Source organism: Siniperca chuatsi, linkage group LG6 (assembly GCF_020085105.1).
Source record: "Siniperca chuatsi isolate FFG_IHB_CAS linkage group LG6, ASM2008510v1, whole genome shotgun sequence".
Taxonomy (NCBI): domain Eukaryota; kingdom Metazoa; phylum Chordata; class Actinopteri; order Centrarchiformes; family Sinipercidae; genus Siniperca; species Siniperca chuatsi.
In genome coordinates, this window is record NC_058047.1 from 14,784,644 (window position 1) to 14,798,684 (window position 14,041).

At 38.2% G+C, this 14,041-nt stretch overlaps 1 protein-coding gene across 2 annotated transcripts; it reads right to left on the minus strand.

The window, feature by feature from the left end:
• Window positions 1–232: 232 nt before the first annotated feature.
• On the minus strand, window positions 233–13,044 carry vtg3 (vitellogenin 3, phosvitinless). 2 transcript variants are annotated; one of them, XM_044201125.1, is made up of 28 exons: window positions 12,921–13,044; window positions 12,238–12,258; window positions 11,983–12,134; window positions 11,097–11,348; window positions 10,844–11,005; window positions 10,599–10,747; window positions 10,356–10,506; window positions 9,988–10,145; window positions 8,762–8,927; window positions 8,538–8,663; window positions 8,118–8,336; window positions 7,414–7,631; window positions 7,218–7,315; window positions 7,022–7,146; window positions 6,823–6,924; window positions 6,610–6,729; window positions 6,277–6,466; window positions 6,069–6,156; window positions 5,701–5,886; window positions 5,129–5,267; window positions 4,862–5,030; window positions 4,023–4,132; window positions 3,845–3,931; window positions 3,209–3,415; window positions 1,718–1,863; window positions 1,365–1,503; window positions 1,129–1,242; window positions 233–894 (listed from the first exon to the last, which is right to left on the minus strand). In XM_044201125.1, the coding sequence occupies exons 1-27, from the start codon at window positions 12,958–12,960 to the stop codon at window positions 1,135–1,137; spliced, it is 3,828 nt and encodes a 1,275-aa protein (XP_044057060.1). In that variant the 5' UTR covers window positions 12,961–13,044; the 3' UTR covers window positions 233–894; window positions 1,129–1,134. The 2 variants fall into 2 exon arrangements, with proteins under 2 accessions (XP_044057060.1, XP_044057059.1); XM_044201124.1 differs by having other exon boundaries at window positions 4,862–5,033.
• Between the last annotated feature and the right edge of the window lie 997 nt (window positions 13,045–14,041).

A 14,041-nucleotide genomic window follows, 5' to 3' on the forward strand; every position in this document is an offset into this window, starting at 1 on the left:
TGACAGGACCTGTTAACAAAGACTGTTTATTTGCCAAATTGGCTGGTGGAGTAGACAAACCTGCCAGCCATTTGGATTTGGATTGTGTTTTCTGCTTCACCGGTTTCTGCTCCATCTCTTACATATTGTAAGGAAAATTAGATTTGGCAAATATCATGTCATGCAAATTGCTTTCTTTTTTTAACAAAAGCAAAGGGCACTGCAAAGTTTGCATCAGACAAGGTTGACAGTATTAATTTAAAAAATGCGATTTTATGACAAGTTATTACAAGCTTTTCAGGAGTTGCAGGGATTTCATTAGTACTGCTGATCATTGTCTAAACTAGCAATATTGTTGATATTTATTAATGAGCTCAGATTACATCCCAGTTAGTGTGGTATCATAAATCGGTAATCTGGTTATAAATTATACATCATGAAAATGTCTACTGTAACTACAATCCAGCTACTTTTTTTTTTTCTTGGTGTATTAACAAGCAGAAACTGAACTTGTTGGCAATTCATTATATGTTGTTAAGGCAAGAGAAAAAGTAAGAAAAAAACAGCTTGCTCTGCATTATAATCATCACAGATTTAACACAATGTTTGGATGATAAAAGTATTTATACTGACAGAATCAGAACAAAATCTTTTGGTGAATCCAATATTATGAAGATACAATAGTTTGGGACATAAGCATGAATTTACACAATGTGTCTTCCAATGAGGGTGTTCAAATATTAACATGCTTTCAAATGAATAAATCAGGACCTTTACAGGTTATTGCCAAACTGGTGACATCTGACAGATTACTGATGCATCTTTTATGATCCTCACTTTCATCTTGAGATTTTGGTTGCAGTGTTATCACTGTGAAAAGAGGCATCTGGCTCCCATCTGGGCTTTGTTGTCTTTCTGCGGCACAAAACATATTTTATAAAACAAGCAAAAGTGGCACAGCTCTTTGCTTGTTTTTGGTCATCTGCTTTGCATAGAAATCTGTCAGAACAATCCACTGCCACACACACACACACACACACACACACACACACAGGCTTACACACACAAACATACACAATATTCAAAAAGACACAGAAAATTTGGATGAACATTCAATTAAGCTTGATCAAACTGGTTTATGTAGCTCACATGTTTTTATGCGCGTCCAAAGCTGTCTATTGTTGTGTTTCTGATGTCGTGTTGAAACTCCTGAAAACTGGCAGTTGGCAGTGGAACTGGAAAAGCCTGGCGGTAGACTATATACTAATGACAAGACAGAAGAAATAACACATCCATGTAAATACAGCAGTCAAGATTAGTTATATACAACGCAAGGATTTAGAAGTTTTACATAAAAATGTAGGTAGTGAATGTTTCCTCCACACCTCTGGGAATTTAATCTTCACATCGACGCTGTCTCCTGAGGTGGCAACAACTGATGCAGAAACCTCGTGCTTGGCATTTCTCTCATTTCTCTGGGAGAAGCCTAGAAGGAAAGCCATGCCTGGGATGTAGTTTTCAATCCTGGAAAAAGGTAAAAAGCTCCTTTAACACATGCCGGTGTGTGTCATAATTGTAAATTCAGAAAATGTTTCCATCATGCTCTGTAAAGCAAAGTAAGTTGCTTCAAAACGTGAATCAAAGTCATCTTCCACCTTTGTCATCAGTTCACTCCTCTTCCTCCTCACATTTTTATCTTCCTTGATACAAACTGCATCTTTATTCCACTGAGGCTCACCTTCTGCCCATCTCTGCCATAGTTTCTGGGATCCTGGTCCAGTGAGCTTTGGCCTTGAGCGTTGGCTTGGAACCAGGCAGATATGCAGTTGCACCTCTCAATGACATTTCATAGGACTGACATTCAGCTCCCCATCTAACGTGTGCCTAGACCAAACACAAGAGATCAATCATGGGAGTCTCTTCAAACAAAAGACCTGGCTTCGACATTGGTATGCAAAGTGCAGTATAATAAAATACCTTAAACAGACCATAAGTATAATTTTTAATATAAATGTAACCAGCATACAGTGTATTTGTAGACAGTGTATTAGAACAGATTTATAGGGCTGTATATCAACGTCACCAGGCACCAAAATTCTCAAAACATTTTTGATGTGCAATTTTCTCTCCTGCCTATATAACATTATACATTTTAAATTAAATAAAGGATTCAGGCAGTGTTCCAGTCCTCAAACCTGCTATAACTTTTTCAGCCAATGGTGGGCAGTGGAAACAAGCTGTGAAGAAAACATTGACATATCTTTTAAGTTGAAATGGCGAATTTGTTAGCATAGAGTTGTCATCAGTTATCATTTGGAGTTGTGTTTCTGGCCACCTGGCGAACCTAAGTCCAGTGTTCACTCTTCTATTAGCTCTGCTTTTGGTCTCTACCAACTCCTGAGGGAAACATCTGGCTCCTTAGCTACTTCACCATGTTCACCAGCTAGTCATTAACTGTGTCTTTCTGCCATTTGATGCTGAGCAGGTAGTGTATAATTGGTTTTTAGAGCTGGTTTTTTTGCTAAAAACAGCTTCCTGCAGTGGCTGAAAATGACATTGATGAGGCAGTGAGTGTTTTACTAAAATAGTAAAGTTGCGGTCTGGACAGCAAAATAATGATCTGAAAGATGCTGAATAGCTCCATAGAGTTGAGGGGAACTGCAGAATCGGGTGATCCATTGTTGAAATAAAAACATTGATTATAGCAGCTTTAAATGCACAATCCATGATCAAAATATAAAAAGTGGTTTGCATTACCACCAAAAAGTTAAAACGCAAGATTGGAACCTGCTCCGACTCCCAAATTGATATACAGACAACAACTGAATCTGTGTTTTTAATGTTTTCTGATGGTGTAAAAAGTGAAAAATGTAAAAATGCAGTATGGAGCCACTTACAGTTGCTTACAGTTTATAGTACTAGTCATATGTCTGTTAGTGTAAATGTACCTACATGTCAGGAAGTTAAGAGGAACCTTCACATACATAAAGTAGAAAAGTTCTCACATTCTACATGTGAGATCTGACGACTTTGGTGAAGTGTATTTGTTCATTTTGAAAACCCGGCCATTGATAGTGACGGTGGCTGGATGTAATATACCAGTAGTTAATGTTCTTAAATGTTTTTAAAGGATAAAACTAGCAGTCATTTATCATTGCTGGTTTAAGTAAATTTTATACACCCAGATAAGAATAAAAATAAATATCCCTACTGTGTGTTTCATATCTACCTTTGCCTCAGCATGGGCATTCACAATGGTGTCAACGCACATCTTCCAGTTGGTGTCTTCCCCAACCTGGGACACAATCAGTTGGGCGCTCTGAATGTTTGCCTCAGGCGTGTAGTAGATGGCCACATCGTAACCCTCGGGCTTCTGGTTGCCACTCATGGCAAAGGATTTGATATTGACTACAGCTTCAGGTGTTGACTCCCAGCCCTATTGAATGAGACAGAAAGCAGTCCACTAGTCCACTAGACTGTAATGGGTTTGTGTGCATCATGGCCAATAATGTGCAGAGGATTGATCAACTTGTGTCATGTGAATGTGCATTAGTGTGATTGTGGGTAAAATCTATTGGGTGTAGTGGTCAAAGGGGCTGGGGACTGTAAGAGTCAACAAGGCTGAAGGAACAAGCAATTTTTGCAAAATAAAACAATGATTTACTGTAAATGTGAGATTGTTGATGACAGAGTGTTTTTATGCACACAAACAGTTGCAGTCTTAACATGAACCACTGTTTAGTGACGATGGTGGGATCATGAATCATATGCACAGCTAAAACATTTTACATGATGACATTGCTCTGCCTATTTTTTGCAGTGAAACATATTTTGGGTCACTCTCTGCAGAGCATGTTTAGCATACTTCCATTATGTTGTCATGATGGCTGTGATCAGATCCTCCGATGCTTGAGGCTGAATCAGAGGATAGACGTACTCGCTGGGTGGCTTCCTGTAAACACAATTAAGCAACAGGAGAATGTAAATGGATAAAACACCAGAGCAGGTGCAGAGATAATAACATTGCAAGTGTAGCCAAATACCTTGGAAAGCCTCCTCAGAGTCTCAAGCAGTTGGCGTGCGCTCAATGGATGTCGGCTCGGGCCAGCATTAACCTCAAAGTGGATTTTGTCAACAGCTTTGATTGCCTGGGCTAATAAAAGTGCACAGGCTACATTAGCAAAAAGTTAAGAAAGAATGTATAGAGGCAGACACATTAATATGAACACCCGTACAATCTAATGCAATTCAATCTCTGCTTTGCCTAGTCCGTCATAAAATTATTTTACTTTGATAAATAGGCAAAATAAAAAAAACGTTAATAAAAAACAACAATTAAAGAGTAACTTATCACTCCCTGAAAATGTTGTTTTTGCTGACCTCCAGTGGTTTAACTTGCTGCAGTGAAGTAAAAGTGTACTCCAGGGTGTATCAGTACACCGTGACATCACTGTTGGGTGTGGTTATAGGTGCAACAGAGCACACTTCTGACCACACCTGGCCTTGAATTGCCGTTTATAGCCAACAATTCAATATTATAAGTTGATGATATAATATAGATACAGCAGCAGCGATATCCATGGAGCAAAGATTATTTCCTAGACAAATGTCTCCTGAAGCAGCATGAGTGGACTTGTCTGTAGGTGTAGGTCTGTAATACTAGGTGGCAGCAGGAACTGTAGCAGCAATGTTTGCAAATTGGGCAATAAATTTACGGGTTTCACTGAGTATTGTGTCTCATGTAAGTTTAGCAGTGTGACTCAAGTTGTCTGCTTTAACCGCTAAATAGTTGTTACATTCTTGAGGCCATATATAAGTTTGTGATGTGGTTTTGGATTGCACAGTACTGTATAGTGTAATGTATTGGACTTGTTGTGCATACCTGGGACTACTTTGAATGCCACACGGGTGTATCCCAGGAAATAGTACAGGGGGTATTCCTCATGATAATACGCTCTCCTTAACTCAGATTCCACACAGAGACCGGCTCCATAAATGTTACTCTCGGCACACATTCTGGTTCGTGGATGCCAGGTGTTTGGTCTCCGGGTCTGCTGGATTGGAAAATTCACAAAGATATTAATCTGCTTTCAGTTCTGTAAATCTTAGTTTAACTCTAACAGTATTCTCCTAAAGGTGTTGACTGTACCTGATAAGACTCAGGCCTCGCAACTGTGGGGTTCATGTAGATGACTTCATCATTGGAGTCAATAGCGTTGGGCATCATTGGAGTCATTTTAGCCAAAGCTGGCTCTTCGATGTTCCTGGAGACTGCGTACACGTTGAAGCTGTTGGTTGGAAAGGAAAATGACAATTCTTAGACTTGGCACAATCGCTGCATTGTGGATAGCATATATAAAACTGTATAACATAAACACTATACATACAATGTGTTGAACTTTTGGAATATCCAGATTCAGAATAGATTTTGTTCTCAATATCAGTTCTCGAGTCAACCTGTTTTCAGTCAGCCGAGTTGCAATATTAAACATAACTGGCAGTGAAGCTAACTGGTATTGATGAAGGTCAATGTTTGACCAAATTAATTGTGCTGGTGTTAGTATTCTACTTCGCTAACGAAGAACAGTCCCACCGTTTTGTTAGCAAGGAGGAACCATATGTTTTGACTGATGTACAACAACAAATTTTAGGAATTTGTGAATTCATTCAGAATCAGGATTCTTATGTGAATCCAGTTTTCACCACACCCCTAAAACATACCTGACTGAAAAGAGTTCAAACTCTTTTTTGCATGCAGGGATGTCGAGTTCAAACTTCTTTTCTCTGACATTGATCTTGGCACCAAACTTCCATGGGATAGCAATAGGTATTTTGCTCTTAAACTCAGAACCACACTGGAACATCTCTGTGTTGATCCCATAGAAAACCCAAAAATCTGCTGTGAAACTAAAAAAGAAGAGGTTAATTTAGTAGCTGCAACTCCACAGTATGAATATAAATAGTATACATAGGCAATTTGGCAATGATTATATCAATGCCGCCAAATAACATGGTTTGCTTCCAATGACATTTGCTTAACATGCTGGTAGTATATCTTCTTTGAATTAAATGAACATTCAATATTTTACCCAATAAAACCATCAGTCTCCAGTGAAATTTCAGAAGTCAACAGTTGTCCAAGATGTTCAGTCAGTGGTGGATTTACTGCGGCTTTAGCTACATGAGAAAATTGACTTTAATGATGGTTTACATAAAATAAAATAAATAGTTTTAGTCATTAATCAATACTTATTTGATTTGTAAGGCGGTCATATACTGTAGGATTTGAGTCCTCACCATTAACAGTGATCCCATTGATGGTTTCATAATATTTGCTGATCTCCAGTGGGAGTCCCAGGGTGGTAGCTTGGAAGTAGCGAACCTCAGCGATTAAGAATGGCTTTGTCCGATGCCATGATACTCCCCTCTGTAAATTCTCAATCGCAGCCCACACAGGGCTTTCTTTCCCTGCAGAAGGACTGACAGCCTGCAAGTAGGATCAGAGAACAGCATGTACTGTAACAGGCTTTGTACACTGCATTAAAATATGGTCCTTTTTTTTGACTGAACTGGCATAGACATAAATGGATCATTCTTATTGGGTTTTTTTTTGTTCAGTTATTCTCTTACCCTGATGATATTCTCAATGAAGTCTTTGTTAAAATCAGCAAAGATCCACTCTTGTCCGGAGGCGCGTGTATAGGCAGAAAGGATGGGCTTATCATTGGGCAGAATTTCCCAGTTTTGAAGCTGAAAATGAAAGTGTACAATAGTCACCCAAGCAAATATGCTGGCACATCATAGTACAGTTATGATACTGCCTTAAAGTCTATATATACTCACCACATCGAAAATAGCCTGAAAGTCATTAAAACTAAGATCTCCTGTAAATCTAGGGTTGCTGGTGCCAAGCAGCTCCTTAATTCCTTCAGCACGGATACCCAACTTTAGCATAAAAAGAGAAGAAGATGATTACGGTTCATGATTGGAGAGACACGTTTATCTTCAATAAAAGTTTCAGTGCTAATGTTTCACGCTGTACCTCCAGTAGCTGCAGAATTCTACCAATGAAGTAAAATTTTCCTTTCATCATGATTTCAGTGGGAAAGATGTCCGTTGCACTTCTTAGCATGAAGACTTCTGTGGCTGTACCAATTAGGAAATCATCTGTATTGGGAAAATAGCAAATTGTCATATAGCAGTTTCAGAGAAATCCAAGAATCTGTATTTGAGCATACCATTAAACCAGTCCATGCGCATTGCTTTGCTGTAGTGATAGCTGAGACGACCAAACTTAGGGGCCAGGATTTTCACGGCTACATTGCAGGCAGTGGAGCTATTGTAGAGAATACAAAAGAAAGTTGGAAGTGGGAGTACATTGGAAATTATATGACGTAAACACCGAACTGATTACAACTGCATTGTTTTGCTCACAGGAAGTGATTGTCTGGAGTACTGGATCTGGCAACACTTCTCAAGTAGGAGTATGCAAAACTAACAACATGGAGGTCTTTTTCTTCATGTAGATGAGCAGTCACTGTGGACACCAGAGCCATTGGTGGCTTAGTGTCAAACAGGATCATGAAGGCCAGCATGCGTATCTCAGTGGGAAGGTTTTTCTGCAGGAACAGACTCATGGTGATGTCTTGGACCTGAAAACACAAGTATTATAATAATTAGGAGTTCAGAAAGCAGCACTGCTGCTGGGGACATTTCCAGCACAATCTCTATCTCTCTATTATTTTCTGACCCGACGGTGAACTTTGAAGGGCAGATTCCAGTAAATGTTGTAGATATAAGTATGAATTATGTAAGATTATGTACCTCAATAATATAAAGATAATGTGACAATAGCGTGAATCAGACTTGCCATTTTCATGTGATTGTTGAAAATTATTCTTACCTACTGCAATGAAGAAAGTTAAATATGCTTTCCAGGATTAGAATAGTCCACCGTTTTGTGTGAATGCAATGACCTTATCAAAAAATTGAGTTGAATTTTCAACTTGACTATGGAACACAGAGTATGCAATTACCATAAACATGCTTTATATAAAAACCTAGCATGCAGCTGTGATAAGTGAGCATCTAAAAATTCTTCTTTTATTCCTGTATGTCCTATATAGTAGTGTTCTTACACTGCGAGGATCTCTGGTAGCTAGGAGTCTCATAGACTGTACAGCAGCACTCAGCACACGAGCGGACAGATCCACAGGGGTGGCAGCAACTCCAGGGAGGAAGCGCATGATGGTTTTAATGCTGCCTGGATGACCTGCATTCCCCAGAGCTTTCAGAGCAATGACCATGTCTGCCTCATTGCCATTCTTCAGACTTTCCATGGCCATGTCCAGCAGTGGCTAGTACAGGTGTTAAACAAATATGCAGTCAGCTTTTACAAGTAGTTATTAACTACATTATAATTTTTCATTCAGATGATTCAATCAGACCTACTCAGTTAAGTTCTTATCACATACCAAATTAACTTATGGTACTGTTGTGTTTCTGTTTTGAATGGCTTTCTCAAATATTTATCCAAGGTAAGGTATTTATTTGATTACCTGAACAGCAGTTACTGAACAAGGTGTATAAAATTCACAGTGCTTGTACACCAAAGAGCCGTAGGAAAGCACCACAGTATGCCACAGATAGATATCGGATTTACAGAAGGGGATGTTCAGGAACATCTGCGAAAGAGAGACAGAGACATTTTGACATGATCTTGTTTCGTAGAAAGTTTGCATGGCATCACTCATTCATCTTTAGCCAACAGGTATTAACTCACTTTAGCCATCTCAACCAGCTCAGGAATAGCCTGCAGATGGTTAATCGCCAGCACAAGGGTTTCCAGAGCTTCATACGCAGCCACATCTCCAGCCTTGAACCTAACCTCCAGGAACTTCAGGATTCTGGCGTCGCTGACCTCAACAATCATGTCCAAAAACCAACGTCTAATAAGTGAAAGAAGAGAAAATGGATAAATTGGGCTATACTTAAGATAAGGATTATCCTTCCAATTAATTTAAGAGCACCAAATTAAAAGATAAAAGTGTGAAGGACAAGTTCAGATGTCGCGTTTAACTGCACTTGTACAGGATGAAATACAAGGTGTCTGTGATCTTAATGAGCAAGGAAAGCAGCCTTTCAGTCATCACCTTTCTGTCATCATGCCTCACATGATAATAAATCACTTATCAATGATAATGTGCCAGACTAAATCCTTTCTGAACTAAGTGGGAGGAGACTCTTCAATTAGCTATTCAGTTGAGTGGATCAGTGTCAGATCTGAGAGATGGCCCTGGACTCTTTTGTTCACCATCTTATAATACTACAATGAAAAGCTTGGTTAAAGGATATCTGTGAAGGATTTTCACTTTCAAAGGCATTCTTAATAAATGTACTAATAACTTTTGAATGAATCACTTTCTTGGTATAGTCAAGTTTAAGCAACTACAACAATTTGGTCAAGGTTAGTGAAAGATCACATGTTTGAGGCAATGCTTACCCATGCGCCACCCAAGCTCTACAACATGACTTTACGCTGTTCTGTATGACCTTCACAATACTTCTTTAGTTTAAATTGAGACCACATCTGATTGTGCAAAAGACAGCGCAGTCAGTTTCAAGACCCCTAAAAAATGTGGTATGGCTGCTAAAATACCTTTTTTTAAATGTAGTCCATATATCTAAATATAAAAAAAATGCCTTTTCATACATTTTTTTAAATTTCCATTTCCATGTTATATTCTTAATGTTTTAAAGAACTTGTTAAAGCCCCATTTTCTTCTTTATTACTTATAATTCTTTTTTTACTTAAGTAAAAGTAGCCAATACCACACTGTAAAGAAATACTCAGTCACAAGTAAAAGTCCTGCATTCAAGATTTTAGTATAAAGTATAAAAGTATCAGCAACAAAAAGTCAAAATACACATTAGGCAGCAGAATGGCCCCTGTCATTGCAATGAAAGTTCCATAATTCCCCCAATACTGTGTGATAACCAAGTACTCACCTGTGCTCTTCATTTCCTGCAAATTGCTTCCACATGACTTCTAATCCTTCGTAAGGCGTCACTCGCAGAAGTTGATACAGCTTTATAGTATCCTCAGTTGTTGCACTGTCAATCTGGTATATATTAGCTTCAGCCAGATGCTTGATCAACTCAATAGCCTGTAAAGAGGAACATAGAGTACAGCTTTTGAAACTAAAAATAAATGAACAAATCTTTTCATAATATCTAGGAATGTAATTGATTTGTTTCCTGTTATTTGTATATTTATTTAGTGTAACTTAGTGTATCTTTTACAGTGCTTCCTGCTCCTTTCTGGAAAGATTTTTCAAAAATATGAATTTTATGTAGCAGCAGTATGTCATTATTACCTTTGGTACTGGGTCCTCCAGGTTCTGCATTATAATAGGGACATTAGCCTCTGCACTGACAAACTTGTAAACAAGGTTGCCCTTGCTTTCCATTGGCCCAAACGTGACAGCTCCAGCTGTGTCACTCACACCGAGCAGCACTATTTCCTTCCTGCAGGAGAAGTTATTTAAGGCAACCTATTTGTATTGCAGACAAGCACTGTTGATGAGCAGGCATAATGTTCAGATATTTTCTTGTCTTACGTCGCTTGCATCTTGAAATTGCCGCCCTTCACATTGAAGGGACTGAAGTGCTGTCGCTCCAGGCCGTGAGCCCTGGTGATGAGACCTCCGTCTGCTGTTGGTTTGACTGTGTAAACATATCTCACCGTTGAAATCACAGTTTGCCCTCTCTAGATCAGAGGACACACAAACAAAAATAGCACTGACTTTGGTCTGTTTAATTTAGAATTGTGGAATCAGATGCATCTGCAGTGACACAAACAGACCTGTTCGGAGACTTTATCGAGCACTGCAGTAGCCATTCCCTTGTAGATTGCTGCTTTCTCCCTGCAGTCAGTGACATCTACAACCTGAGTGATGGTCATGTCCTTTGTTTCCATGTTTTCTTCAGTAGCATAGTTACTCTGACACTTGCCATGGATGCCAATCTACAAACAAAACTAAACTTTGTTACAGTATTAATTATATTTTTACTGATGCTGTGTAGAATAAATGAAGACGGTGCAGATAGCAGTTTACCTCTTCAAGCTCATAGATTCTCTGTGTGGTCTTGACGGTGACTTGGAAGAAACCCAGTATCCCTCTCACAATGTTGACAATAGTGTCAGGAATCTCAGCAGAAGCGCGGATGTCACCAACATGTCCACCAGCGTAGTCAAACATGAAGGTTTTGACGAGCTGGGCAGCAATACGCTGGGTGAGCTTTGGAGAGGCATTAAAGCCACTTTTCCCTGGGAGGCCATTGAACTCCTCGAAGGCCAAATCTGAAACCTTTGAACCAGAGATGGAAATAAGCTGTATTATTGCTCATGTACCATATTCAGGTGAAATTTGTAACCCGAAAGAAGTGGACAGTAACTGGTATTATTTGTCTGCACTATTTTACAGGATTGTTAAAGCTTACTTTACTATAATTACAATATTTCCAACAGAGTTTGAACGCAGCATCTGTTTATGATTGAAAGATGACAAACAGGTACTGGAAGATGACTGTAGACACACAGTGTTGCACGACTGTTGATATGCAAACATTTGTAACAAACAATCTCTGAACTGATTTTCAGCACTTTGATAGAGACTCTCAAAAGTTTAAGCTCATTAGGTGAATTACAAAAAAATACATTATTTCACACACCATAAAATAGTAATTCCGGGGAGATTAGAAGCTTCAAAAGCCTGTACAACCTTTCAACAGATGTTTATTAAATTATCCTCTAAATAATTTATGATACACGAATAAATGATGAATGACAAATGATGTACTGCTACTACTTTACTGGATTTCAGAAATGAAACTAAATATTTACAATGTGTCATTGTTGCACTACTCAGTTACAGTATTTCTAACATGTTTAAACAGCACATTCTAATAAATTTTTTCATTACCCTCTATTGTCACTCTTACCTGTAGGGTGAATGTTTGTGCAGACACACCAGTGATCTTGACCTTGCATGTCATTCTTACACCAGACTCTGCAAGGTTTGGCATGCCGAGTCCAAAATTCACCCCTCCCTCATATTTGTACTCGTAGGTTTTCTTTGGGTTCAGGCCGAGCTCTGGAATATGTTTCCAAAATGAAATGTCATTTCACTGGTTCTTTATGGAAAGTGTTTGATAAAGATTATTTTTTACTTTCATGATTATGTTAAAAAGACTCACCATAATGGACACTTTGACATGCTAAAAGAATAAAAGTCAAACAGTAGTGTCAGCATTAGAACTTTTGTGAATATATGAGCACATTTTGTATTTGAATTGATTTATTTATGATCTACAAAACACTGTAATCCAAGGTACAACATGTTAAAGTGAGGAGACTTATTTCCAACATCATCCCAAGATGTTAAAAGACAAACACAAAGCATATAACAATGAAAATATACAGTAGAATCTTAAAAAAACAGAATTACATCAATGTAAACTAAACCAAAAAATAAGCACCTATGTAAATACACCTAAATACAACAAAAACAGGTCGATAGCTAAAGTAAAATTCACATTACTCCATAAATGACACCTGACTCACTTCTAAAAGTCACTCTTGTTTTTGTTATTCATGCCCAAATTACTTTTGCTGATTATTCGTGATTGATCAACTGCAAATAGATTAATACATTACCTTTCTAAATATCCATTTTAAAATGTGTCTTTTTTGTTCAATGGTAGAATAAATTAAAATGGCAAATATGCAACAGAAGAAAAAATAAATAAATAAATAAATAATTGAATTGGCCACAGTATTATGAGTCATTTGCAAAAGCTCTGAAGTTAAAAAATGTCGAGGCTGGACTGTGATATCCTTCTACAAGTAAAATAATATGAATGAATCAATGAGAACTTACTGGCCAGGGCCACAAGGCAGCAGAGGAAGAGCCCTTGCATGGTAAAACAGAGGAATGGAAGCTGATAGTTCAGATTTGTATTTATATACCAGTGTGGGTTTTGACTGGGGGAACTTGTGAGGAGGACTGAGGTCTGGTTTAGACAACTGACTGATTTAAAGTAAACACATGCTGTCTGCACTAGAGTCATGTTAACCTGTGACATTGTCAGAGTGACATGATTAATATGTGAAAGATAAGCCATCTCAACAATCTTGTGAAAAATAAATCGGCTGTTCTGTGACAGTTCTGTAAAATTTCTAAACAAAAACAAACAGCTGTGGCCTATTACGTTTTGATTGAGCTTAAAAAAATGTATTATATCACTGAAAATAAGTCACAGTTTTTCTGTAAGTCAAGGGAGGAATTGGTGTCATGCGTTTTCTTACATAAACAGAACTAAAAAAATGGCTTGTTTTTGTATAAATATCAAAGTTAAAACCTCATGTTTAATCACTCAGAAAATGATGTAAACAAGTTTTTCACAGCTGAATGAAGGGATAAACCCAGTGGGATCCACATCTATTCCCTCACTGAAACACAGCCACGTTGGAGTGAAGGAAGAGAAGATGCAGACTGGTTTACTCAGTGTGGTGAATCGCTGCTCTTCATGCCACATTTTAAAATCTGAAGGGCCCCACAAACAGCCCTTTTTATATGTGCAGTTTGAGGTGATGACACCAAGCAGCAATCTAATCTAAGAGTCTATTCTTGCTGTCTTTTAGGGTTATGTTCATATTGCACAACACAGGAGTCCGTTGCGTAACGGCACTTAAGGATTCTCTCAGCCATCAAACCTCTTTAATTTCCAGGCTTCAGTTCACTTCATTTCAGCATCAGCCAATAGAGGGCTTCAGCATCACATTTTTGTCCTAAAATTGGATCGAGAAGCTTGGAATATTACAGGACAAACAAAGAGGATAAAAGCATTAAAAGAACCTTTGAAGATCATTTGGGTTTAGTCATGTCATGAGCTGAGTTTTAGTAACACCTTTGCAAGCCAAACCTAGTACTTATTTAAAGTAAATTCTGGATTTTTGTCCACTTTTTACAGTACTGAGACCGGATGAAATTATTTTTTG